The sequence below is a fragment of the Perca flavescens genome, chromosome 22, assembly GCF_004354835.1.
Source record: "Perca flavescens isolate YP-PL-M2 chromosome 22, PFLA_1.0, whole genome shotgun sequence".
Taxonomy (NCBI): Eukaryota; Metazoa; Chordata; class Actinopteri; order Perciformes; family Percidae; genus Perca; species Perca flavescens.
This window is the reverse complement of record NC_041352.1, coordinates 18,669,108-18,683,676: the sequence shown is the minus strand read 5'-3', so window position 1 is coordinate 18,683,676 and position 14,569 is coordinate 18,669,108. Positions and strand designations below refer to the sequence as shown.

Here is a 14,569-nt window from a genome sequence, read left to right as displayed (position 1 = left end):
TGCAGGGTTGAGGAGTCACTAGTTACGTGTAATGAAATTATGTTATGAAATTACAAAATTAATGTAATTGTATTTAGTTGTATTTCTGAGGTAAAATGTGTAATTCAATTAGTTACTAATCAAATTAAAAGTAAATTGCTTTGCATTGATAAAGTAATCCAAATAAAGTAATCCAAACCACATTTATAATGGGTAACTTATAACCGTAAGCAATTTCTAAAGTAACCTTCCTAGCACTGAATGCATGTGAGATTCAACACATTCTTTCTGATGTGTGGCTGTGTGGAATTTCTTCGAATTGCAATTCATTTAATTCCACTTCCTGTCATTCCAATTCAACTTCCTGTGGGGCGGAGTCAATTCAATTCCAATTCATGAATTGAATGGAGGCCAATTCTGAATTTTGCACAAGCCTGGTGACTAAAAAATCCTACTGTGCAACAATTTCTGCTGTCAACAGTTTTAATGCAGTTCATCATTTTAAGCAAGTGCCAGACGTGATACCATGAAGGACGAAAGCAGACGTCCTTCATGTAAAAGGTCTTTTAGTGCCGCCACATAGACACATCCTCCATACATGACCTTAATTGTTTGCATGTGCATCTGCAATATTGACTGCTGAGCTGCAAAAGTCAACAGACATGCAACGACACACACACACACACACACACACACACACACACACACACACACAACATGCACTCCAGCCTTAAATAAACAAGCTTTGAAAACCCCCACAGCCATGCATTTCTCAACATGCTGCTTGCGTTGCACTGTGCACTGACCTCTGTGTAGGATGGGGCTATAGGTTGTTTAATTAGCATGGATACAAGGGGGAAGCGGGGAGTAGGCTTACTGCTCCCTGATCTTCTTACGACCCTGAGGCTGAGTGGGGGGAGGGGGGACTGGAGTGGGAGTGGAGCCCGCCATGACTTGACGCCCTCAACCCTGTAATCCCAGTGGCGGTGGAGAAGGTAGTCAATGGGAGCAGTGGGCGGCAGAAGCCTGGTGATGGCTGTTATGTAACGAAGTAGGCCATCTCCTAGCCTCGGCTGCTGCTCTATTTCACTGCCTCGCCTTTAGGCTTCAGGGCCAGTGATGGCCTCCGCAGCCGGCTGTCCTGCCTGATATGCGTGAAGCTGAGAAACCTTTTCTACAGGCTGGTGAATCTGCAGAGCACCACTACCAAGATTGCTAGATATTATGCACTTAGCTTTGCACTGGAATTGAAGGGACAAATTTATCCTGCTCAAACTACAAGTTATTGCGTCGATTCACAATATTTTACTTAAATTTTACATTGCTGACAGAACAGTATACATTTTCTAGCTACAAAACCCAAGGTGTTATCCTCATTACTTGTTTTGTTAGTCAAAACATTCAAAAAACCCTCAGTATTAATTTTACAGAACTATAAAACCGAATAGCTACAACATTGTCACATTTAAGAAGCTGGAACCTGTAAATGTGACTGGATTTTTGCCTGATAATTGACGTAAATTGGTAACTTGTATAAATAAATAGTTTAATTCTGTATAGCTTGGTCAATTAATTTCCTTCACATATGAAATAAAGGGGCGGATTTCTCCTGCTTATACAACTAATTCCTGCATTGACACACATTTGACTTAGATTTAACATTGGTGACTACAGACCTATGACTGATTTTCAAGATTACAGGTTTTTACTGTTGAAAGAAACCGATCTGATTTAGAGTCAGTCTGGTCCGTCAGACATTGTAGACCAGACTAAAGTCCCGCCATCCTCTGACCCTCCCCTCTCGGGGAGTATTGCGCCTACGTGCCCGCATTCTGCTTGCCTGCTCTGCCGTGACCTGATGAGATCAGACATCTCCCCCGCACCGCCCGTCCCCGACTTCCCGACATACTAGAGTGGCTCGTTTTCGAAGGCCTGAAAGCAGCTCCATCTTAACTTCTGTTTTGACTTGGTCGTAGGTGGGGGTTAAAAAAACTGCACTACTAAGGCCATTTTTAATCAGCCGCTTCGCTGCAAACGCTGTACCAAGCAGATGGGAGTCATTACTGAATGGCAAACGTGCTCAATTTACTGCACTGCACTGCCAGCGCTCTGTCCGTCTCCTAAAAGTCCCCTTAGAGTTATCTTAAGTAGTCCACTGTCTGAATCTGCCCTTTCCTACGTTATGTTGACATGCTCATTGTCATGTGTAATCAACAAGAACTGTAAAGTACACTTCCAATAAATGTAGCCAAAGCACTGATGTGGTTCCACGCAGCCTTATTGCATCAGATGTCGAGCTCGTCTGGGTTATGTCATTATTGAAGCCTCTCTTTAGCGTCTAGACTGAATTCTGAACACTGTCTGCATCTATAAATAAAACTTCCCTCTGGGCTTTAAAGATTTTCTATTGTGTGTGCGCTGTGTTTGAACAAGACACGGTTTAATAATATAACTTGTGTGTAAATAGTCACTATATTTCACTTAATCTTTCCTCATTTCCCTGCCGGTGCTCCTCATGCATGCTTAATTATCGGTCTGTGGGTATGCTATGTCAAGGCACGGCACAGGCTTTGTATTTACCTACCGTCAAAACAATGAGTGTAATCCTGCTTGAATGAAATCCCGTCCCCGTCCCCCCCTATTTCATGCCAATGAGATAATTATTCCCATGTCTCATCTGCATCTGAGCAGGAACGCCCCTACACCCCCCCCCCCACCTTACCCAACCCCCTGCTCCCATACTGGCTCTGGGCCCTGGGCAGTTTTGGGCACCACCACTGCCCCATTATCTGTCTCTGTCCTAATCAGGATGCTTCAGCCTGCTGACATAGTACACTGTTCACATATCCAACTGTGTTATGATCCACTTCAGGAGCTGTTCTTTGGCCTTCTTCTTGGCACATGTAGAAGAAGGATCTGTCCTCTGTTGATCTTCTGAGCGAGTTTTTCCTTATCTGAATCGAGGGTCTATGCAAAGAGGGTGTCATTATGAAGCACACATTTGGCACATTTGTGATTTTGGGATATATAAATAACCTTGACTTTACCTTTTTTATATGAATACCGAGCAGACCTGGATTAGCACCACTTTTAGTCTTTAGTATCTGACATCAATATTGACAATATTGGTGCATTTTATACCTAATTATTATGCGTTTGGGCTGCAACTAATCACTTTTTTTATTATTAATTTAATATGTTGATTTTTTTTTTTTCCAATTAACAGATTATCACTTCCATAAAATGGCAAAAAGTAGTATCCTCTCTTTTTCAAAATTATTAAATATTTTTTTTTTTTTTTTTTTTTTTTTTTGGACTGTTTGGACAAAACAAGAGATGTGAAGACATCACATTTCATAGACTAAAGAAATAATCAATTGAGAAAATAATCTGCAGATGAATCGCCAATGAAAAGTAGTTGTTAGTTGCAGCCCTATAATATTAGTCAATTGATTTATTGACTAACCGTTTTATATCTGAATATTCATCTACTTCTTTATGCTATATACAGTATTACCTTTTGACTTATGACCTTTGCATGTAGATCTGATACTTCAGCTGTTAACTGGGTGCTTGAATGACAAAAAAAACATTATTCAGCACCACTCACTGATGAGCTGGAAGACTTTCACACATCAACCAGAGTCTCAAGGTTCATCCGGGTACTTACAGAATGAATAAAAGCTCAGACCATATATATCTTCCAAAAAAAGGCAGATGTTTTTGTGGCCGCCCCTCTAACAGCGCTGCACCTCTAAAACCGATATCTCTTATTTATTCACAGAGGCGGCGCTGCACAGCCTGCTGGGAGCTCTGACCAGCGAGTCTTACAACGACCCCACTCAGCACCTGGAGCGGGAGCAGGCGCTGGCCAAGCAGTTCGCAGAGATCCTGCACTTCACACTGCGCTTTGATGAGCTTAAAGTATGACCGTCTCTTTCTCCAACATATCTGTTTCTGCTTGTTAAACCCCAAACTCACCTTTTAAGATGTTATACATTCTGCACTTTTCTCCTGTGATACAAACCAGACTCTCTGTCGCCCTACAAGCTGCCAATGCCCCGAAATTGATTTTTAGCTCTGCAATTTTTAAACTGGAATTGCGTGATTAGCATTTAATTAGAATCCTAATACAGCTCTTCTGTTTATAATACAGTTTGTGTCCGTGAAATGTCTGATAAGGGTTATAGCGGGGAGAGAGGTCTGGAAATTGTTGTTGTCCTGAGTCGAGTTCTGTAGCAGGTTTTTAGAAATGATGGAGGGAGAACCTCAAGTACTTGAATTGAGACACAAATTGGTTGTATGCAGCCCAGAAAACACCAGGAATCAGGCGTCTGTGTCGGTCGAATACCTTTGTCAAAAACATAATTGTGTGAGCACTCATCTGGTTTGACAGTGAGTGAACTGGTTCCCCTACACCCTCGCTCCTTAGAAACAACTTTTTTTTTTTTTTTTTTTTTATAAACACACGCCGACACCCCCAGGCGATTTGCTGCGACATCCCAATTAGTGCCCACTACCCCGGCTGGCAAGATAAAAACATGAAGGTAGGGGGTGCAAGGTGGCATGCCAGGCCTATTCATCAATCTTTCACACCCATACATGGGCTTCTGACCTAGTTAAAGTGTCTGTGCGGCATGCAGCCCCTCCCTGGCGAAGCAGCCTGTCTCTCCTGGTGCACACAGTGGACACAGACTGAGTACCAGTCTATTGTAGCGGGATTAGCATGCTGCCAGTGCAGCTTTGACTGTGACAGGCTCATACAGGAATGAGGATAATTAACCACATGATGAGCTCCTACTGGTGGTGACGTTTGAAAGAAGCTCTCTGGTTGGCTGGCTTCTGTTTGAGGGGTCAGTTCGACTTCACGGTGAAACCAGATGATTTATATTTTTGTAGGAATCAAAGAAGTTAAACGACTCCTGCGGCTTTTATCTGAGGCTTTAAGTTTGTATAATATCAGACCGTGGGCCTACCTTTGTCCACTGTTCTCTCCTTAATGAGACCTTGTATACCCTTTTGTCAGCTTTATAATTGTTGACCCTCTTGTCACAAACTATACTGATGCACAGCCCGACTGTAACGGCAAAATAACCAAATTATTCCTGACAGGATGAGAGGGGATGTGGATATAAAAGGGGGATGAGTGTCAGAGGATCAAATCCAGTTCAGCAAATACAAATGTAATTGTATCCGTGTTCTTTTCATGTAATTTCCCCCAAAGCTAAGTTTCTGCCTTGTTGGCTAAAACATTGTGTCATGATGACGGCGTGTTTGATCCAGAACTGAATGTTCTGCTGCAGGCGGTGTCACCTACAGACATATAGAGAAATTCTCCCCCACTGTCTCTTTATCTCTTTATTAAGATGCATTTTTGTTTGGTTTTTGCAGATGACAAATCCTGCCATTCAGAATGACTTCAGCTACTATAGGAGAACCCTGAGCCGAATGCGGATCAACAACGTACCGGTGAGCACATTAAGTCCCTCTCCTCTCTGGGCGGCTATAGTCAATGATTTTATATTAACAAAGGATCACTTAACTACTTGTTAAAAAAGGTGTTGCTCGGAGTGATGATCCCACAAAGAGACTTATGTACCATTGCAAACAAAGGGGAGCTTTTATGTCAGAGCTGACATTTTGTATTCCTCCAATGTTTCCATGGCGCTGGCCCTGATCAAATACAAAAATGTGTCATCATTGTGATTTTAGTGATTTGTGTATACTCAGACCTGATGTCGATTAGAGCCATCATTTCTCATTTATAATTTTAGCTCCGTTCCGACTGCAGCAGTAGGAAGGCAGGAGTGATGGACAAAGTTTGCAGACTGTTAAGAGTCCCCAGGAGTCAAAGAGTGTGGCAGGAAGCGTTTCGCAACATGAAGTCGGAGGCCCCACAGGGAGTTTCAGGGAGTTTGAAGCACAAAGTGTCGGGCAGCGGTGCGTGGCAGCAGAAGCTGATCCCAAATCAGTAGCGTGGCCCAAACCCTCTAGAGATGAAATGCCTAATTCCAGGTCAATGTGGAGTCTGTTAGAGCTGCAAATATGAATTAGTTGTCAACTATTAAATTATTTGCCAACTAGTTTGATAATCAATTTATCATTTTAAAGATTCTTTGATTCCAGGTCTTAAATGTGAATATTTTCTAGTTTACTTACTCCTCTATGAGTAAAGTTGTGGACAAAATATTTGAGGACTTTTTTTCACATTTTCCACCATTGTCTGCCATAATTAAAGCCCTAAACAGTGGTCAGTTTTTCAGATTCATGCATTTGAATTGAGAATGTGAATTGCTTTACATGTAGCGCTGATGATGCAGGATGGCATCGCCAAAACTGTCCAATCAAGTCGAGTTATGATGAGCTAGTCCATTTGACTTCATGTTCAGCTCTACAAGGTCTGACCTAAAAGGCAACAATGATCATTTTTGATTTATTTTTTTCAGGTGGACCAGATAAGTGACCTTAAAGTCTGAGACCTACAAGTGTACCTAAAGTGAAATCTATTATTTGTGGTTTAAAGGGAAACTTTGCCGATTTTTCAACCCGGCTTTGTGTCATTGCATTGTGGGTAGGATATGCAGATGAGCGGTGTTTGGCTTCCCTCCTTGTTGCCGGCGCCCAGAGCTCCTCGCTCATTTGTCGGCAAAAGTCAGCTGGATGATCCGGGCGCGAGCAAGAAGGAGGGAGGTTTGGCATTGTTCGTTTTCCTGGACTACCCACATTGTAACGATACAATTGGTAAAGTATCCCTTAAGTGCCATAAAACTGAAACAGCCACTCAATACTATTATGATAGTATTGGATGTTTCCTGTATTGATTGCAGACAACAGCTTTCATATGAAATTCAAGGACACTTATCACGCATGCTGCACTTCACCTGATATACATCTTTATTCAGCAGCTTCAAGGACATTTAAAAGATCCTTTAATGCAGGACATAGTGAGATTTCAGTGTAATGCAGAATGAACTGCTCTTAGTTTTGACCGTCTGACAGGAGGTTTTATTCTCCAAACCAGAATGTGCCATTAGGCAAATGGGCCCCGACAAGTTGTCGTTAGGACCTGTCATTGCTGAAAGATGCTCAGCCGGCCGTCCTCTCACACAGCAGCAGCAGCCGACGCGTTTTAGTCACCGCTCAGACAACTGAATCATTCAGACATCTGAGATGAAACATCTGTCCCCGCGGTAACAAAGTCTTTGAGCTCATATGTCATTTGTTAAAACATGAATAGGTTTGAAATTTTGGGGAGATTATTCCTATTCTGTCTGTGTTCTCATAAAAAAAAAAGGAAGGAAACAATGTTATTATTTAAATATGCAGACAAATTTAGAACAGGCTGTTCAAGAGACACCTTGTTCTTTGTTACCCGCCAGGTGTTTTCAGCCTCTCGTTTAGTCTGCAACTATAAAGCAGCAGGATGTGCGTTAGTCAGCTGGGAAACCAGGAGGAGTAGCAGGGCTCGGTGTTTTCAATCTGTATTTCTCAGTTATGATTTTATTTAATTCAATTCCTTTTATACGCGGTGTATTGGAGCTGCATGACAACGAAGAGCGTGGCCCAACAAAACCTTTTAATATTTCCAGATGAAATTAGCTTATGTATTTTAAACACCGAACGCACCAACCAAAATAAAACAAAATCAAATAAAACTAGACCCATTCAGTGAGACAGCATGGTGGCTTGACTTGGTGGGAGAAGTGACAGTTTGCCTGTATCCAGAGCCTTGAACCTGTCCACAAAAGGTGTGACAGTCGGATCAGAGACACTGATCCAGGTGTTTTGTTTTTTTTGTTGTCGTGCAGCACACAGTATGAACACACAGGTTTAGCGTTGGACTCTATTTATCTTTTGTTTTCAACTTTGTTTATTGAACAGTTTTATACATAAACCTACATTCCAGTTGTTTTGTTTTGAGTCCAGTTGTCTCTTATTCTCCGGTCTATCTGTTTTAAATTGAGTTTTAGTTACCCACAACTCATACAGACACTTCTTACCCGTATCCTTGTGGAACATATTTTCCGACAACTGCATCGGTTTGATCTTTTTACACAAAAACAAACAAACAAGGAAAAACCATGTCATTGACATTAACAGCCACCGCCATTCTGTATCACATACAGTTACATAGAAGTCTATTTCTCTTTCTAATTCTCTGTTGTCATTTTTTCTTTGCAATCTTTGTGAACAACATCTTGCTGCTAACATTAGCATCTCATGCTGGACACACTGACCACTATTAAGAACGTGGATCAATAACCCATGCAGCACTCAAACAGAAGAAAATACATCCCCACATAATGTAGTGTTACACGGACTGGTTCCGGATTGATTTTCAGTCCAGGCCAGATCTGGAGCTTGGTGCAGATGAGAGAAGCCCGGTTTTGAACATGTGAATCTGTAAAGATCGATCAAGGACCCTACTTTTATTTCGAGCTTTACGGTTTCACAACCGACATATAGAGCTACAGCGGGCAGAGGAAACAAGTATATGAACTCATGAATAAAATCAATGCCATTGTTTTCCTTTATGCTTCTCACAAAGCCTATTTTGTCCATTTGAATTAAGGATATTAGTTTTCCAGGGAAAGAGTTTTGTGGCGGCCGCTATCCCTTCAGCTCGGCAGCACGGGAAGGTTTAATGACATTTTGCGTGTGTGTATTTGGGGAAAGATGGACACAAGAGTCCTCATGAGCTCCAGGGTCTCGGTACGGTAGCTGACCTTTGACCTGAAGAGATGAAAGAATGAAAAGAATTTCACAATAAAATGTCATTATTTTTAATGGTTTTCAGGCGGATGGTGAGAATGAAGTCAACAATGAACTGGCCAATCGGATCTCTCTGTTCTACGCCGACGCCACGCCCATGCTGAAAGCATTAAGTGACGGCACAACCAAGTTTGTATCAGAGGTGAGACTGGCGTGAGAAAGCGGTGAACACTTTGAACAGATGTGTGAAAGCATACTCTCATTTCTTTTTCTGTCTTTTTCTAAATTTGTTTTAATTTTCATTTTTTTTTTATATACAGAACAAGAACCTGCCCATCGAAAACACGACCGACTGCTTAAGCACGATGGCGAGTGTGTGTAAAGTCATGTTGGAAACGCCGTGAGTGACTTCCTGTGTTGTTAACGAGCTGCTTCAGTTCTTGTTCTTTACATTCATGCGTCTAATCCTCGCTTGGTGTCCTTTCAGGGAGTACCGCAGCCGGTTCGCCAGTGAGGAGACGGTGTCTTTCTGCCTCCGAGTGATGGTCGGGGTCATCATCCTGTACGACTACGTCCATCCTGTAGGAGCTTTCGCCAAGTCGTCTAAAATTGACGTGAGTACAGTCACGTTCAGTGGTGTAATAGTTTTAATACCACACTGTGAAAAGTCCTGCATTCAAAACCTTAATTAAGTAAAAGTATTATCAGCAAAATGTACCTAAAAGTACTCGTTGTGCGGCAAAATGTTTCCTTTCAGTGTTTTACTATTATATATGATGTTTCTGGATGAATATTTGTAATATTTACTGCTGTAGAGGTTTACGGTTGTGCGAATTTAAACTCATTTTATATACTGTTGGGTAGTTTAATCTACAGCAATGCATCATATTCTATAAGATCATCACATGTTTGTAGCGTCACTGTCCTGTGAGAACCTCGTATCTCTAGAAATTCAACTTTTCAGGTCACAAAAAGAGCCCCTATTTCAGCTTCATTGTGTTTTTTCAGCTGATTCAAATGTTGTTGTTTTTTTGTAATTGTTTATGTATCTTAGGAAGTAGGATCATTTTTTCCCACACATAAAAGAACACTATCCTTTTTAGATTATCAGAAAAACTCAAATCCATAATTTCATCATTCTTTAGTTTTCACTGGACAGGAAGGATATACAAAAATGTAACCTGAAAAGTAGCTAAATCTGTCGGATAAATGTTTTGCAGTATAAAGTAGAATGTTTGTAGTGGAGTAGAAGTATAAAGTAGCATAAAATGGTACCTTAGATTTGTACTTTAGTGCAGTACATGAGTGAATGTGCCACCACTGGCCATGTTTGCTCCTCTATCCCACTTCACAGCTTGCTATATAAAACTAACAGTGTGTTTCTTGTCCACAGATGAAAGGCTGCATCAAAGTCCTCAAAGATCAGCCTCCGAACAGCGTAGACGGCCTTCTCAACGCTCTCAGGTAAGCTCATGTTGAAACCAAATTGAGTTTTTCCTCATACAGCCTAGCATGTAATGTGATTGCAGCTACAGTTGTGGCTTTCATTGGAAAAGGAGAATGCTGCTCATGCTGTGCGTTGAATGATATGGGGCCTGTTCATGAGCAGCAGACAGACCTCTTGGTTGATTTCACTCCCCCCTCAGCACAGTGACTCATTCTCTGCATAGTCCAGCACGGATTCTGTCAGCTGTGGGCCCTCTGTGCCAGATCAGGGTCGGGTGTCAAGGCCTCTCCATAAAGGCCGATTACATCTGACACCTCGTCCCCCCCTTACAGTCTCCCAAATTTATACCCGCCTCGCCTAACGCTTACAGCTGCTCCAGATGACAGGGCCATTTCTGTGGTGACCTCACATCTGTAGCTCTCTCTCTCTCTCTCGGGGGCCCGAGGCATGCCAGCGCTACTCGGTCGCAAAAAGTCACGCGCATGCAAAAGTCGCCAGATTTTCTTTTAGAGGTTTTATCTCTGATTTGTCAGAAGATGACAAAATATTGTTGATACGCAGTGTTGGAAAGTAAATTGAGTACTGTACTTAACTCTAACTTTGAGGTACCATTTTTATGCTACTTTTATACTTCTCTACTACATTTTAAAGAGAAATATTGTAGCTTTTACTCTGTACAGTAGTTACCTGTTACTTTTACTTTTTGTTTTTTTTCTTCTTTCCTCTCCCATTAATCATCTCACGACCCTATCACATTTATCTTGTTTTAGCCATTTTTTTAAAGCAGAAATGCTAAATATTTGTTGGTTGCAGCTTCTGGGATGTGAGGATTTTAGGCTTTTATTTGCACTACATGAAATAAAACTGAATACTTTTTGGATTGTTGCTCGACAAAACGGGACATTTGAAGAAGTCACATTCTGCTTTAGAACATGGTTATTTTTCACAATTTTGGCATTTTATAAAAAAAAAAACTTGTTTATCAATAGATAATTAATATTCAGCAGATTAATAATGAAAATAATTGTTAGTTGCACACCTACTAGCTTCAGATCGACCACCTACAACAGTAAAATGCTGCTTCCACATTCATGCATCAGTATTAACAATTGAATAATGTGATTGTTGTAGTAAAATGGGTGTGGCTGGATGTGTGTGGATGTTTTTGCATTGTTGTATAGGTACCATTACTAAAGCAAATGATCAGTAATGCAGATTCTCTCTATTTTCTCCAACACTGTGTGTGCAGGAAGACGTGATCTGGATGTGTTTTTATTTTCTCACCTGCAGGTACACAACCAAGCATCTGAATGATGAATCAACCAACAAGACTATCAAGAGCATGCTGCAGTAGGACTGAGCTGCTCCAACTGCTTGCCTCACACCCTGCTGGGGGGAGACGCCACTCTCCTGACTGATGTCGGTGCACAGAATGTTTTTTTTTTTTCTTTCTTCTTTTGTTGCTTTTTTTATTTTATAATGGAAAAAGAGCTAATAGCTCCGCCCTCTTTTATAATGCAAAATGCTACTGCCATTATGAACGTCTTTTTCTGTGCCAAAAAGATGTTGCTGAGGTAATGTTTTCGATAAAAGGCCATGCGACAATGGCAGCTAATGAAAGCATTGTGGGTCCTCTGGTGTTTTTAAACTCGTTTTTTCCCTATATAAGGGACGGGAGTGCTTTGACTTGAAAATTTAAAAGAGAGAGAGAAATATATAGAGAAGTATATATTATTTTTGTTTGATTCGTTATTTAATATTACATACTCTGCATGATGAAAATTGTCTTTTCCTTCTATTTAAAAAAAACTAATGGTTCAGTTGAATTTGTCTGCTCTATTGTGCATTATTAAATGTTTTGTTATTGAAATGGTACTTGTCAAAATGAGATTTAAGAGTACTGTTTTTATATTTTTTATAGGTTTTAAATTTGTGCATATGTCTTTTTTTTCATAGTTGTGTTGTATTTTTCATTTGAAAACTTTAAACTGTGATGTGTGCTAAATCAAATTTAAAATTGGGAGTCTGTACTGTAAATGAGCAGTATGCTGTGGCTGGAGAAATTAAAAGGAGAACTCTTGTTTTCTACAACCCGCCTTGTCAGGTTTGATCTCTTATCTTGTATTCTCGTCTCCGGATGGCTGGGAGCAAGTTTTTTTTTTTTTTTTTTTTTTTTGTTCTCTCATGTGAAAAGCCATGAAATAAATTCTCATACTCAACCACTAGACAGGCAGCGAGGAAGAACGTTCAGATCTCACAGCTTGATTAAATACACACAGAGGCAGTTTATTTTCTTTGAAATGACCTCAACTTCTAGGAATAGTTTTACAATATGCATTTTGGCATCTTTAAGCTAATTGTTTTGGGTTTTGGGCCTGCAACTTTACTGTTTGGGTTTTACACACATCTGCAGCTTTTTTCAAAGAAAAAGTTCTAAAAGCCCTCTGTAAACTACCTGCTCAGCAGACCGCAAACAGCAGTTAGAGACTAGCTGGTGAACATAGTGGATTATTTAATCCAAAATGTCTTTATTGGGGGTTTTTTGCACAGAGTTGAAAATTAAAAAGCAATGTTTATAAAAACAAGGCAACAAATAAAAAAAAAGGGGGGGAAAGAGCTCAGCTAGTTGTCAGATTCTGCAATAGTCTGAGAATCAATGTATGCTAGGAAGGGTTGCCTTATTTTGTAAAAAGTACCTTGCAAGGAGAACCTAATCTTTTTTAGTGTGATGCAGCGCAATATTTCATGAATCCATTTGTTATGAGTCAGATGTGCAGAATGGGTCCATTTGAGAAGAATAAGCCTTCAAGCAGGTAGGGTAGAAAATGCAGAAAATGTGTGGATTTAGGCACGTTATGTGTGGAGGAGATACCGAAGAGGGCGACAAGTGACTCAAAGTTTATAGTTCGGCCTGACACTTTGCTGATTGTTTCAAATATTGAAGTCCAGAACTCTGATAGCTGCGGTCAAAACAGAAACATATGGCTATGGTCACCATCAGTCCTGTCAGGGTACATTTTGGCCAGTCTGGCATTGGTGAGATGGACTCTGTGTTAAACTTTACATTGTAAAAGGCCTTGCCTTGCACATCTAGAAGAGGTATGTAAACAGCCCAATATTTGCTCCCACTGTTCGTCAGACAAAGAGATCCCAAGGTCCTGGTCCCAAGCCGCCCTTAGAGAGTTCAAACGGTTAGGTGATGGATTGCGGATGTAATTGTTTATGGTTGTTAAAAGCCCTTTTCGCATAAAATTGAGAGCGAGGAAGAGATCCATCGCTGACTCTGGAGGACGATTGGGGAACTGGGGTGAACTAGATTTTGCAAAAGGCCTTTGTCAAACCAGGTCTGGAAGGTTGGATCGGAACAGGAGGGTAGGAATCGGTAATTGCAGAGAATTGGCCTTAGGCCTGATTGCGAATGCAGGCCAAAAACTTTTCTAAACTGGTTCCAAATCAGTGTATTGGTTACAATTGGGTTGGGGCTAACCTGTCTGACTGTCATTGGGAGTTGAGAAAAGAAACTACTGACCAGACTGAAAAACGTACTGAGGAGGTTTCAAGCTGAGCCCACTGTGGTTTTTGCCATGTGGTTTTGTTTTACATGTGTTCCAGAAGAGAAGCTTATTAATATTACAAGACAAGTAGTAATAGCGGAGTTTCGGGAGAGCTAGTCCACCTTTGGATTTAGGAAGATGAAGGGCTGTTTGTGTAATTCCTCGCTTGCTACCCCAAAGGAACGAGCCTATCAACCGGTCGAGTTTAGAAAAGGATTTATTAATGAGAATAGGTACATGCTGAAAGAAATAGAGAAATTGTGGTAGTATTGTCATTTTAATCAGATTGACACGCCCAATTAAAGAGAGGGGGAGTGAAGCCCATCTAGTAAGTTCTGATTTACAGCACTCAAATAATAGGTTAAAGAGCTCCGTAAATTAATTTGTGACCACAACACCAAGATATTTTTGGCCTTTCTGGAAGGGAAAGAGCCCTGAGGGAAACAATCAGCCGCAGAGTTAATAGCGATATAGTTGCTCTTTCCAAGGTTAAGTTTATAACAACAATAAAGTATTTGCCGAATTTCTCCAGTATGTTTAAGATTATAAAATGAGACTGGATGCAGGGTTGGAAATACAACAGGAGGTCGTCAGCATAAAAGGAAAGCTTATGGGCTATGACTTAGCGTGAGACACCCTCAAACCTTCCTTCACTCCGAAGCCATATGGCCAATGGTTTGACTGCCAAGGCAAATAATAATGGGAATAGGGGACAACCCTGGCGGGTGGCCCGGTGCTATGAGAATAGACCTGACTTTATGCCATTGATGTTGACTGAGGCTACATGGGATGCATAGAGGAGTTTTATCCTTACCACAAAACCTGGACTGAGGCCAAATTTATCAAGAGTATAAAATAGGTACCTCCAGTCTACATG

The 14,569-nt window shown here is 40.9% G+C and overlaps 1 protein-coding gene across 1 annotated transcript in view; it reads left to right on the top strand.

Annotated features, from left to right (window-relative positions):
• Positions 1-12,229, top strand: part of fam49bb (family with sequence similarity 49 member Bb) — a 37,003-nt gene extending 24,774 nt beyond the window's left edge. Inside the window, exons 6-12 of the mRNA XM_028569859.1 lie at positions 3,764-3,903; positions 5,371-5,448; positions 8,777-8,893; positions 9,012-9,091; positions 9,179-9,305; positions 10,085-10,155; positions 11,429-12,229. Of these exons, the coding sequence (XP_028425660.1) occupies positions 3,764-3,903; positions 5,371-5,448; positions 8,777-8,893; positions 9,012-9,091; positions 9,179-9,305; positions 10,085-10,155; positions 11,429-11,492 (677 nt within the window). The 3' untranslated portion in view covers positions 11,493-12,229. The remainder of the gene's footprint in view (positions 1-3,763; positions 3,904-5,370; positions 5,449-8,776; positions 8,894-9,011; positions 9,092-9,178; positions 9,306-10,084; positions 10,156-11,428) is intronic.
• Positions 12,230-14,569: the final 2,340 nt, after the last annotated feature.